Source organism: Rhinopithecus bieti, unplaced genomic scaffold, assembly GCF_001698545.2.
Source record: "Rhinopithecus bieti isolate Rb0 unplaced genomic scaffold, ASM169854v2 scaffold_16773, whole genome shotgun sequence".
Classification (NCBI taxonomy): Eukaryota; Metazoa; Chordata; class Mammalia; order Primates; family Cercopithecidae; genus Rhinopithecus; species Rhinopithecus bieti.
Genome location: NW_016808848.1, coordinates 1,175,492 through 1,189,212, shown reverse-complemented (window position 1 = coordinate 1,189,212; position 13,721 = coordinate 1,175,492). Strand labels below are relative to the sequence as shown.

At 39.9% G+C, this 13,721-nt stretch overlaps 1 protein-coding gene across 2 annotated transcripts in view; it reads right to left on the bottom strand.

Annotated features, from left to right (window-relative positions):
• The window catches only part of HEMGN (hemogen), a 21,537-nt gene extending 8,167 nt beyond the window's left edge, over positions 1-13,370 (bottom strand). Inside the window, exons 1-3 of one of the 2 annotated variants that reach the window (XM_017887586.1) lie at positions 13,223-13,370; positions 6,223-6,356; positions 4,332-4,425 (exon numbers count right to left, since the gene is read on the bottom strand). In XM_017887586.1, coding sequence (XP_017743075.1) covers positions 4,332-4,425; positions 6,223-6,301 — 173 coding nt within the window. In that variant the 5' untranslated portion in view covers positions 6,302-6,356; positions 13,223-13,370. The remainder of the gene's footprint in view (positions 1-4,331; positions 4,426-6,222; positions 6,357-13,222) is intronic. The other variant, XM_017887587.1, reaches the window with a different exon arrangement.
• Positions 13,371-13,721: the final 351 nt, after the last annotated feature.

The following is a 13,721-nucleotide window of genomic DNA, read 5'->3' as shown; positions in this document are numbered from 1 at the left end:
GAGGGGGTGGGGGAGGGGAAGAGAGAGGATGGGGGCAGGGGAGTAGAGAGGATGGGAGGGAAGGAGAGGAGAATACCTGGGCTCTGGGCTCGCAAACAAATGCACTGTCTCTGTAGGTAAGTATTTGGGAAGCCAGATAATGATTAGAAGATTGCTTAGTGGGTATGGAATTTGGGAGCTAATTGGATAATCTTCAATAGACCTGCCACAGGACCCTAGTACAAATATTTCTACTGTAAAATGATACACCTGTTCCTAAAAATCCTCACTTTCTGCAAAATCATCCTCTATAAAGTTACAGTGGTTATGGAGGTGGGGCAAATAGGCTTGGGACAAATGATTCAAAGCTTCTGCAACATTTTAACACTAACTAAAACAATAATTGGTACCAGGAGAGAGAACTTGCATGGTCCAGACAAGTAGTTTACTGTGGCTGGAGGCTGCCTCAGGGGATAGTAAATGCAAATATAGTCTAATTGCAGGCTTAAAGCTGCTGAGATCTGAGCTCTGAGCCAGCGGGGTTGCCATTAAGTTGGGCACAGGAGAGAAGTGCAAGCTGCCACTTGGTGGAGAGCTGCGCAAGGCTGGTGTTGTGCCTATCTGGGGAAGGAACCCTGCATGCCGGCTGAAAAGAATCCTGCCTATACAACAGCCAAGCGGAAGGCTTTTTCTTTCCAACTGAAGGCTTTAATTCTCTTCCCACTATTCTGGCTTCTTTTGACTAGGAAAAAATCGTGAACTGACACAACTCCCACATTATACTGACATCATTCTCCTATTTATCAATCGTATGGGAACTTGGTATTATAGAAACATCTGTTGTAGCAGAACAGACTGCTCCATAGTGGGGTTTGGGGTTTAAAAAATGCCCTTCCTTGGAAAAGTGCTTTGCTTAAATTAGTGGTTCTCAACTGGGAATGATTTTGCCTGTCTCCCGCCAACCCCACCCCAGAAGACATTTGACAATGTTTGGAGACATTTTGTTGTCACAGCTGGGGTGGAAGGTGCTATTGGCATCTAGAGGCCAGAAAATGCTACAAAACATCTACAGTGCACAGGACAGCCCCGACACAACAAGAAGTTCTCCTGCCCCAGTGTCAGCAATGCCAAGGTGGAGACACTTTGGCTTAGATGGATGCTGCACTTTTGGCTCTTTGGGCTCCCCTTCCAAGCAAGCAAGTACCCAGTTGTCACAATCATACTTGAAATGGATGCAATTAGATGCCGCCTAATTTACAATCATGTTCTTGTACCCCTTCCTGCATTTACATACAGGTGAACATACAGGTTATCTAAACTCTTTGTCACTCATTTACAGGGAATGTTTTGGCTCACTCCATGGAGAGTTAATCACACTCATTCAGTAAATATTTAGCTAACAGAAAGCTTGGAGAACAATCTTGGAGGCTTCTTCAATGATGCTTCCCACTCCCAACAGGGTGCTTCTATGTTTATATTACCATAGGAGCTAAACGCCAGGCTTCTCTACAATATAATTTGGTTGCTCAGTGCTTTAATTAAAAGAGACCAGGGAAAAAATTCTGTTCCCACCATGTTACCAGCTGTGTGTGTGACTTTCGGCAAGAGATTTAACTCACTGGAGGCTTAGTCTCTGTTTTCTGTAAAATAGGGACAACCATGCCTGATTTACAGGATTGCTGGAAAGATAAAATACAGTGTGTAAAGTGCACAGCACTACATGATGCATAACATCCTCAATAAATATATTAGTTCCCTTTCTCTTGGGGTGCTACCGTACCCAAATAGCCATTGTGATGTTTCCTTTTCTTGCACTTCAGCTTTTCTTTTCTAAGTCGTTCTCTGTTTCTCAAACTCCAGGTTCCAATGACTTCTGTAATAAAATGAAAGTTATTAGAGAAAGTGATGAACCATGGTGTTTATCAGCAAATGTCCTGTAGCCAAGTGGCAGAATCTCTATGCTAGGTTTTCTCCTAGCTTTTGAGGACAAGGACTGCATCTCATTTATCCTTGTATCTCCAGAAAAGCCTGGAAGCAGACATTCAGCAAATGTTTTGAATGAAAAGGTCAGAGACCTACCCATACATAGTATTTGTACATCAGTGTGCTACCAACCTATTAATTTCTTCAAAATAATTTTATATATTGTACAAATAATGAAAAAAGCAGCCATATTTTGCTGTCTTTAACACGATAACGTGTTTTCCTTTTATTCCTCACTTCTATCCAGTGCTTATATTACACAAAGTTATAAGAATAGCGTAGCACAATTTTATCCTTTTGTTAACGTAGCATTATATTAGAACTATTTTCCATGATGTAGTCTTCATAATATAATTTTAATGACAATATGATACATAGTCTGGTTGATGTACTCTCATTTACCCAATCATTCCTCTTGGATTGAGCATTTAGGCTGTTGCTAGTTATCTTTGCCTTGTATATCAAATTATAATAAGCATATTCATTGCATATAGCTTTTCTTTTGGATTTTTTCCTTAGAATGGTGTTTCTTCAAGTTCTTTGGAAAATTAAGAGTTTGATCAAAAAAGTTTCTGCTGCCATCTAAGGTTGAGAAAATTAATGAGTCTTTGATGTAGAGCTTCCTAGAGCCTGTGAAGTGATACGAATCCACAATGGGACCTCTAAAGAATAGAGCATGCCCCTTGAACCATGGTTCCTCTTGTTCTTGGGATAAGGGTTATTTATAGTGAAAATTCTACCTTTATTTTACTAACCTCTAATTAAAATTGACAGTTCCTTCAATTATGAATGTAGGTAACAAACCACAGTAGTTTTGGCAGTATATGACTTTTTTCCAACTTTTATTTTAAGTTTAGGGGTACATGTGCAGGATATGCAGGTTTGCTACATAGGTATACACGTGCCATGGTGGTTTGCTGCACAGATCATCCCATCACGTAGGTATTAAGCCCAGCATCCATTATCTATTCTTCCTGATGCTCTCCCTCCCCTCAGTATACGACTTTGTCCCTATAAAGAAATCACACATTTTATATCACATTATACTTGTTGCAGATACCTTAAAATATTACCTACAGGCTATGATTTGACTTGATACTATTATTAGACCCACCACTGGATATTGTAATCTATAAATAATCATATATATTACTATATCACAATTTTTTATTTTGATATTTGTATCTTAATATAATTATTTCCTTTGTAATCTTATATATTTAATTTTATGCCTTTAAAACTTTTCTTCAAAGAAGGAGTCTCGGGTTCATCAGAATGCCAAAGAGATCCATGCAGCCAAAAANCACTATTCTGGCTTCTTTTGACTAGGAAAAAATCGTGAACTGACACAACTCCCACATTATACTGACATCATTCTCCTATTTATCAATCGTATGGGAACTTGGTATTATAGAAACATCTGTTGTAGCAGAACAGACTGCTCCATAGTGGGGTTTGGGGGTTTAAAAAATGCCCTTCCTTGGAAAAAGTGCTTTGCTTAAATTAGTGGTTCTCAACTGGGAATGATTTTGCCTGTCTCCCGCCAACCCCACCCCAGAAGACATTTGACAATGTTTGGAGACATTTTGTTGTCACAGCTGGGGTGGAAGGTGCTATTGGCATCTAGAGGCCAGAAAATGCTACAAAACATCTACAGTGCACAGGACAGCCCCCGACACAACAAGAAGTTCTCCTGCCCCCAGTGTCAGCAATGCCAAGGTGGAGACACTTTGGCTTAGATGGATGCTGCACTTTTGGCTCTTTGGGCTCCCCTTCCAAGCAAGCAAGTACCCAGTTGTCACAATCATACTTGAAATGGATGCAATTAGATGCCGCCTAATTTACAATCATGTTCTTGTACCCCCTTCCTGCATTTACATACAGGTGAACATACAGGTTATCTAAACTCTTTGTCACTCATTTACAGGGAATGTTTTGGCTCACTCCATGGAGAGTTAATCACACTCATTCAGTAAATATTTAGCTAACAGAAAGCTTGGAGAACAATCTTGGAGGCTTCTTCAATGATGCTTCCCACTCCCAACAGGGTGCTTCTATGTTTATATTACCATAGGAGCTAAACGCCAGGCTTCTCTACAATATAATTTGGTTGCTCAGTGCTTTAATTAAAAGAGACCAGGGAAAAAATTCTGTTCCCACCATGTTACCAGCTGTGTGTGTGACTTTCGGCAAGAGATTTAACTCACTGGAGGCTTAGTCTCTGTTTTTCTGTAAAATAGGGACAACCATGCCTGATTTACAGGATTGCTGGAAAGATAAAATACAGTGTGTAAAGTGCACAGCACTACATGATGCATAACATCCTCAATAAATATATTAGTTCCCTTTCTCTTGGGGTGCTACCGTACCCAAATAGCCATTGTGATGTTTCCTTTTCTTGCACTTCAGCTTTTCTTTTTCTAAGTCGTTCTCTGTTTCTCAAACTCCAGGTTCCAATGACTTCTGTAATAAAATGAAAGTTATTAGAGAAAGTGATGAACCATGGTGTTTATCAGCAAATGTCCTGTAGCCAAGTGGCAGAATCTCTATGCTAGGTTTTTCTCCTAGCTTTTTGAGGACAAGGACTGCATCTCATTTATCCTTGTATCTCCAGAAAAAGCCTGGAAGCAGACATTCAGCAAATGTTTTTGAATGAAAAGGTCAGAGACCTACCCATACATAGTATTTGTACATCAGTGTGCTACCAACCTATTAATTTCTTCAAAATAATTTTATATATTGTACAAATAATGAAAAAAGCAGCCATATTTTGCTGTCTTTAACACGATAACGTGTTTTCCTTTTATTCCTCACTTCTATCCAGTGCTTATATTACACAAAGTTATAAGAATAGCGTAGCACAATTTTATCCTTTTGTTAACGTAGCATTATATTAGAACTATTTTCCATGATGTAGTCTTCATAATATAATTTTAATGACAATATGATACATAGTCTGGTTGATGTACTCTCATTTACCCAATCATTCCTCTTGGATTGAGCATTTAGGCTGTTGCTAGTTATCTTTGCCTTGTATATCAAATTATAATAAGCATATTCATTGCATATAGCTTTTCTTTTGGATTTTTTCCTTAGAATGGTGTTTCTTCAAGTTCTTTGGAAAATTAAGAGTTTGATCAAAAAAGTTTCTGCTGCCATCTAAGGTTGAGAAAAATTAATGAGTCTTTGATGTAGAGCTTCCTAGAGCCTGTGAAGTGATACGAATCCACAATGGGACCTCTAAAGAATAGAGCATGCCCCTTGAACCATGGTTCCTCTTGTTCTTGGGATAAGGGTTATTTATAGTGAAAAATTCTACCTTTATTTTTACTAACCTCTAATTAAAATTGACAGTTCCTTCAATTATGAATGTAGGTAACAAACCACAGTAGTTTTGGCAGTATATGACTTTTTTCCAACTTTTATTTTAAGTTTAGGGGTACATGTGCAGGATATGCAGGTTTGCTACATAGGTATACACGTGCCATGGTGGTTTGCTGCACAGATCATCCCATCACGTAGGTATTAAGCCCAGCATCCATTATCTATTCTTCCTGATGCTCTCCCTCCCCCTCAGTATACGACTTTGTCCCTATAAAGAAATCACACATTTTTATATCACATTATACTTGTTGCAGATACCTTAAAATATTACCTACAGGCTATGATTTGACTTGATACTATTATTAGACCCACCACTGGATATTGTAATCTATAAATAATCATATATATTACTATATCACAATTTTTTATTTTGATATTTGTATCTTAATATAATTATTTCCTTTGTAATCTTATATATTTAATTTTATGCCTTTAAAACTTTTCTTCAAAGAAGGAGTCTCGGGTTCATCAGAATGCCAAAGAGATCCATGCAGCCAAAAAAAAATTTTTAAACAATGTTTTAGGGTATCTCAAGGACTAAGGTTCCACAAAACATTTTGAGAAATGCTGCTTTAGGATCGATCCAAGGACTGAGATTAGTGAGTCAAAAGAATAAGCAGTATTATAGCTCTCACCACTTATTGCCAGATCTCTTTCCAAAAGTTAGACAAAATTTGTGCTACCATAGTTTTACCACAGCCATCTAATGAAATTATTGGATGAACTACCCGATGAAACTATTGGGTAGTTTCATTAGCTTTCATTTAAGTATATTTCTTTTTTTTTTTTTTTTTGGCCAGATCCATTGAAAAGAGAAAATTATCATACCCTGAATTCTTCTCAACAGCCACCAACTCTTAAGGTATTTTTCATTACCTGGAGAATGGTTCTCTTCTTGATGAGTATCAAGTGTCTGATGGTGCTTCAAATGAGATTGGTCCTTTCCCAAATCCATCTTGCTGAAATACCTTCCTGCTATTTTGGTCTGACTTCCACAAGCAGCCTAGATGCTTTTTTAAAATATCAAAAACAACTAACACTTAAAAAAAAAAAAAAAAACCCCCACACACAAGTTTGCCTGTCACTTGACTTCCCGCCTAAAAGTTTTATCTGGTTGGACCACAACTGCAGGCTAATTCTACTTTCTTTATCACACTGCACAGGTGTGAGGAGGGGAAATGGCTGGTGCTAGCAACCTCTAGCATAGCTTGCTATTTATACAGGGAAACTCTCTGGCCACAGCCGGGCATGGCACAGCCTCCAGTCAGCACTCTTTTGGTTCTATCTGCCAGGAAGTGTCTGGATCCGATGTTCCTTTTTACAGATGGAAGTGGCCTAGTGTAGAAAGAACACAATCTAGACTCCAACCAGCTCAGTGGCCCAGGGCAAGTCACCTCCCTTTTCTATGACTCTCTTTCTGCATTTGCAAAATGGGTAAATAATTCTTGCCTGCTTCATATGGTTCTTGTGAAAGTGAAAATAATGGATGTGAAAATTTTTAGAAAGTGTGATATATACTCTTACATGGTTTTCTGTATGTGGCTTTTTTCACCTTAATCTGTTGCAAAATAATGTAGTTTTGCTGTGTATGCTGTTAGACAAGAAATAGACATAAATAACCAAATTAGAAATTCACAGCAATTTTGTACGCCTTTTTGCTCACCGAATCATTCACAAGTGACTCAAGATAACTAGTGAAATCCATTGTGACTCATGTAGGGAAGGTGAAAGATTATTTCTTAATGAAAATATCACCACATTATATCCCAGATATTAAGTTGAAATCATCAAAGGAACCATCCTGCCTCCAAGCAGTCACCCCATTTGTGAAGACAAGGAGCCACAGACTACTACGGTTCAACTAAGGAAGAAACCCTGAGCACCTCCTGATAAAGGAAGCCAATCTGGGAGATGCAGGGTTAATATATGTGTTCTGAATTCAGATTGAATTGAAGTGAGTTTGAATTCCAGTATTGGCATTCCCTAATTCAGTGACCTGAGGCAAGTTAGATAGCCTTGGAGTCAATTTATCTATCTATAACATGGGGACAATACTGGTATCTACCTCATAAAGGTAGGATGATTTTAGACCAGTAATCCATATGAGGCATTTTATGTGTGCCTAGCATATCGAACTTGGTCAATAAATGTTAGCTACCAATAAAAATACAATAACCAGATTTTGGTAAAGCAAGTCATAGTTTAAATGCAGTAAAGAAAGAGAAAGTCTGAAGAGGATTCTTTATAAAGAAAGACCTTTGTAAAGTGAATAGATGCCCACTACTTTCATGGAGTCTTAAGGCATTAGAACTGGAAGAGCTCGAAATCATCTAGTCCCTGCCTATTTTATATACAAAGAAACTGAGAACCAAGGAGGAGAGTTGCCTATACTCAGTATTTTATTACTTATTGCCAGCAGCATCTCTTACAGGTTAGGAGATGGGTCATCATTTTGTGTGCTTGATCTTTCCTTGGTATAAAAATGTGTGTGTCATGTAAACATATTAGAGAAACAAGCTGTCAGACACACTAAAGGGTATCGAGAACGATATAACAAACACCCAAGTATCTGCCACTAAAACTTAACTTGGTTTTTAATTACTAAATTCTAATATTTAGCTTTACCTCTCTCAGTTCCCCAGTCTTTCTCTTAAGTAAATCTCTGTACCTAAAAATTCAGGTAACTTCAGGGAGACCCTACTCAAAGTAATCCTGCATGGAACAGCAGACATTCTTTGTAATTTATCTCTTGAAAATTTGGATTTTCAGATATGGGGTTTAAAGAACTCAAACTAATTTTAAAAATTGCAAAATAGTGTTTTTTAAAATATTGATTCCTTTATTTGATATGTTTTAATTCTTATTAGTTAGGTTGTTTCTTACATTAGGTTAGTTTAATAAAATAACATTATAGAATCCCTCTGGGACACCTCCAGTGGATGCAGAGGTACTTCTTGAATAAAATTATCCTTACTAAGAGCTTGTAACACTCAGTTCAACAATTCAGCAAATTTTACTTAATGCCCCCTCTTGTGCTACATACTGAGTAAGGCTGTGGCTATAGAGATGGATGGTGCAGTCCCTGAGTCCTGTGCCCTGTAGGCTCATAGAGGAGAAAGTGTGTACATCTGTATTGCAAGGAAATAATACTCTTTATGTCCTGTTACAACCTACCTGAGTCAATTCCACCCCTGCCCCGTGTTCGCTGTATCTAGAAGCAGAGTGTGGAGGGTCTGTAAAAGGGTGGGGTTTCAAGTTAACAGTAAATTAAAGGTAATATTGGGTGGAGGAGGCCAGTGGAGAGATACTTTGGAGCAAACTAGATTGGAAGTCAGGCAAGGTGTCTCTGGCATGATAAACAGGCCAGAGCAGGAATTTGAGACAGAAATAGCCTACAGTACATTTACAAGCCATAGTTCATGGACCTTTCTCTCTGTAGAAAATTCTAGCTAGAAATTTAGTTAGAATTCTCTAACTGGAATTTCCAGAATGTGTGTTGGGCATTAAAGTCCACATATTTTTTGACAAATGCTGACTTGTTCTAGAGTTATTTGCATATATACATAAACCTCTCTCTAGGCCACAAACCCTTAGAGAGCAGATACAGTTTCTGATTCACTTTTCTGTCTCCACAGTATGATCTGGTGGGAGGCTTGGCTCACTGTAGTCCCCATAATTGCCCTCACTCCCTGCTTCATGAACATGCAGCCTGGGACAGTACATTATACACTCAGGGCTTGAGGCTGCTATGACTTAATAATAGCAATATCATCATCTGTGCCAGAGCTCTTTCTCCTGTCATTCATTCTGTGCCCAGCACTGTCCTATGTGTGATTGAACAACAAAGTCCCTGCCTTTATGAAGCCTACATTTTAATGGGGTGAGATAAATAAGGAAATAAATAAAATATATAATGTATCAGATGGTGATAATCGCTTTGGAGAAAACTGAGCTGGACATAATAGGATAAGGAAAAGGAGGTTGATGGTGGCTGCTATTTTAAATAGTGTGGTCAGAGAAGGCTCGACTGATAGGGTGACAGGTGAACACAACTGAAGGAGGTGAGGGGCCAGACATGGCATGCTGGTATCTGTGAGGGCATTCCAGGTATAGGGGCACCAGCAAATGGCCCAAGGAGGGGAGTGTTAAGGAGGCAGGATCGGAGAGAAAGCCTATTATTCCCCCTTGTAGGATTTCTACTCTGAGTGAGATGGATAGTCATGGCATGGTTTTGGACAGAGGAATGATGCAATCTGACATATGTTTAAAGAATTATTCTGGCTACTGTGTGGGACAGGGGCAGAGGAAACAAGAACAATCAGAATGGTATTGCAATGATCCAGATGCGAGATGATTAAGGTTTGGATGATGGCAGTGGTGAAGCCATGGTCAGATTCTGGATTAACTTATAACTTGTATATAGGGTGAGACATAAAGAATCAAGATAAAGATTTGTTGTGAACAACTGGAAGAATGGAGTTAGCGTTCACAGGTGAGGAAGATTGGGAGAAGCAGGCTTGGAGGAGATGATCAAGAGTTTCATTTTGGATGTGCTAACAGGTTAGGGAGAAAACAGCAAAGGAGCAGCCAGTGAGACAGAGAAAAACTGGAAAAATATAGTGTCTTGGAAGCCAAGAGGAAAGACTGTTTCAAGGAGGAGGGACTAATCCACTGTGTCAAACTTTGCTAAAGTAGAGAAAGGATTTAGAATTGTCCTAACAATTGATTTCCTAACAATTCAATTCGTTTCAATTAATTATAGATTATGGAAGTGAAGTAACTTGGCCAAGGGCATGCAAGTAAAACCAGCTGTATAATTTTTGGGGGGCCCAGTGCAAAATGAAAACACAGGGCTTCTCCTTCAAAAATTGTTAAGAATTTCAAGATGGCTGTAGCAGAAAATTAAACCCAGCAAGTGTTTCACTGGATCCTTGAAGCAGACTTATAGCATAGCTATTGTTGTCCTCATTTTTTCTGATCAAGAAAGTGATGCTCAGTGCATTGAGTGATATAACTAAGATCACAGAGGGAGACTGGTAGTTTTCACCAGAAGCTGGGCCTTCAGCCTCCAATTCTCTCTAATTCCTTCTTTTTTCTTTTTCTTTTTCTTTTTTTTTTGAAAGGGGTTCTCACTGTGTTGCCCAGGCTGGAGTACAGTGGCACAATCACAGTTCACTGCAGGTTCTACCTCCCTGGGCTCAGGTGATTCTCCCACCTCAGTCTCCCGAGTAGCTGGGACTACAGGCATACACCACCATGCCTGGCTAATTTTTTGTATTTTTTTGTAGAGATAGGGTTTTGACACATTTCCCAGGCTGGTCTCGAACTCCTGGGCTCAAGCAATACCCCTGCCTTTGCCTGCCAAAGTGCTAGGATTACAGGTGTGAAGCTACCAAGCCCGGCCTGGCCCTCTTCCTACTAGAACAAACTAGGTATTGAGGGAGAGAGTTGCTTTCCTGCCTCCTGACCATCTGGACCAGGTGTAAGTATCGAGAACTTGGTCATGCATTTCAGAGGCCTGACTGAACTGGGCAAATGTGGGAAGGAAGGAAACACATTGCTGAAACTTCTGCCCTAGGGCCCTTTAAGATGGGCGTGAAAAGGGAGCACAGGAAAAACTAGCTCAGGCCATGTACTGGATGCTGTTTAGTCAAAAACAAGACTGGGTAAAAGTGCCCCAAAGTTAACGCCATTTTAGGCTATACTGATAAAAATTATAGAGCCTCCAAAACCAGAGAGATGAGAGTCCTGGTACACCTTGGTTTGTCATGCCATAGCCAGAGAGCCATACTGTGAAGACCATATTATTTGAAAGCATACACTGAAAAGAACGAGGGGTACAAGGCTCTATCATTTTCCTGGCTGGGTAATTTGGGGGAAATCACTTAATTATTTCTGATCCTCAGTTTCTTCCCTTGTAAAATAGAGAAAGGTAATACCTTATGGGAATTCTGCGAGGATAAAAGAGATCATGAGAGCTTTTATGAAATGAAAACACTGCAGATATAAGTCCCATTAACCTGGACAGTGTTAATAGTGATATTAGAGTGTTCTAATCATGCACCTGGGCAATTTTCTAAAATACATTTAGGTGGAAAAGTCGTGGAAGGGAAGACAATGGACATTTGTTTTCCTTAGCATTCCTTCCTTGCTGACATACTTTTTCAAAGCTTTTAAATACTTTTCAAAGACTGGATCAAGCTTTGTTTTCCTAAGTGGAGAAGGAGAGTTTCTTGTTCCCCTCTCTCTCAGTCTGTTGATGCATGATAAATGACTTCTGTCTGCTAAAACAGATGCTGCTGTACACATACAGATAACATGTTCTATAACCTAGAATGGCTGTAGCCTGCCTTTCAATCTAGTTTGTCCCAAAGTCCCTCCTCTGGAATCCTCCCACAAATACTGCCTTCTATTAGAGTATAGACAAATAAATATCTCTGAATAAACACTGGTGAGTGGTCATTTATCTGGGCAAGAGCAATTGTGGTCTCACCTTGAGCCTCCCCCTTATCTCTGTCCTTTCATTTCTGAACTTCTGGAACCAATAATGTATTCTCAGTGCCTCCTTTTCCCCCCACACCATTTCATTGCTTTACATCTGGAATCTAGCTTTTACTTTCACACATTCTCTCATAAATCATCAATGATTTCCTAATGGCCAAATCCAGTGGTCCATTCTCGGTTCTTTCTTTTTGACCTCTCTGTGGCTCATAATTCCTCTGAGTACTCCTATCCTCCATAAAACTTGCTCCACTTTTGGCCTCTCTGATGGTGTGGTGTCCTCACCTCTCTCTCCCTTCTCCTCCTCCTTGCTCACAGGCTTCTCTTTCACTCCCCTAGGTATGGGAGGTGTTTTCTAAGGGTCCTGATCCTTTTAAGTTAATACTCTTACCCAAAGACAGTTGATCCAACTATATACTTTTAGCTACTACCTCTTTGCAGATGTCTTCTAAGTAAGTATGTCTGAGTTCTAAGATCACATTTCCTAGTGTTTATTGGTTATCACTTATTACCTGGATGTCTCACTGCACCTCAAGCTTAGCATAACTAAAAGCAAATTTATCTTCCCCACTAAAACTAGGCTCTCTGAGCTTTATTTCTGTTAGAATAGTAGTACCATGCCTGGCCATCTAGTTCTTTTTTTTTTTTTTTTTTGAGACGGAGTCTCGCTGTGTCGCCCAGGCTGGAGTGCAGTGGCGCGATCTCGGCTCACTGCAAGCTCCGCCTCCCGGGTTCCCGCCATTCTCCCGCCTCAGCCTCCGAGTAGCTGGGACTACAGGCGCCCGCCACCGCGCCCGGCTAGTTTTTTGTATTTTTAGTAGAGACGGGGTTTCACCGTGTTAGCCAGGAGGGTCTCGATCTCCTGACCTCGTGATCCACCCGCCTCGGCCTCCCAAAGTGCTGGGATTACAGACTTGAGCCACCGCGCCCGGCCCTGGCCATCTAGTTCTAAGCCTTCAGAACTCTCTTTGACTCTGCCTCTTCACTTTGTCTCTTACATTCAGCTAGATACAGTTCTGCCAGTTCTTTCTTCCCAGTGTCCCACCTGCTCATTCCCTCTTTTCCTGTCCTATACCACCATCCCAGAGAGGGGCCTCAACTTCTCACTGGAAGCATTGGAAAAGCTCCGTAAGTGGCTATCTGTTTTCATTTGTGCTCACCCTCCCGAGTCCATCCTGCACAAACATCCAGAATATTCCTGCTACAGCTGGCTGTGAACCAGTCACTTCCATGTTTAGAATCCTGTAAAGCATCAGTATTGCCTGCAGAATAAAGACTAAATTTCCCAGTCTGGCATTTAAGTCTAATTTCCCAATGTTCTTTCCCATTACTTTCCTGGAACTACCCAATGTTTCCATTAACTAGTGCCACTTGCCTTCCCTGTTTTGCCGTGAATCTTTCTAACACCCACAGTACCTATCTTCATAACTCCCGGTTGTTCAGTCTTCTTTCGTATGTCTGCCCATCCAGATAGTGAGTGCTTTCATCACAAAGCCTTTGATGATGATGATGATGACGACGATGACAATGATATGATGAGACTTTAGTCACACTACAAACTCATAATGGGTAGCTGACACTTTATATGCAATATCTCATTTCATTTTTCCAACTAATATTATCCCCATTTCACTGATAACAAAACCATGGTTTAAAGAGGTTATATCCCGAGATCACATAAGCTCATGAGTGGCAGAATTAGGGCTCAAAACTAAGGCTGTCCAACTGTAAAGTTTAGAGATTTAACCATTCTGTTCTATTGCCTTTAACTGCCTAGATGTGGTCTCTCCTTTCTGAGCTATAACCATGCTCAATTTTAGCCATTTTGTGGTGAATATTACATCAATTTTTTGCACATTTTACAATATATATAT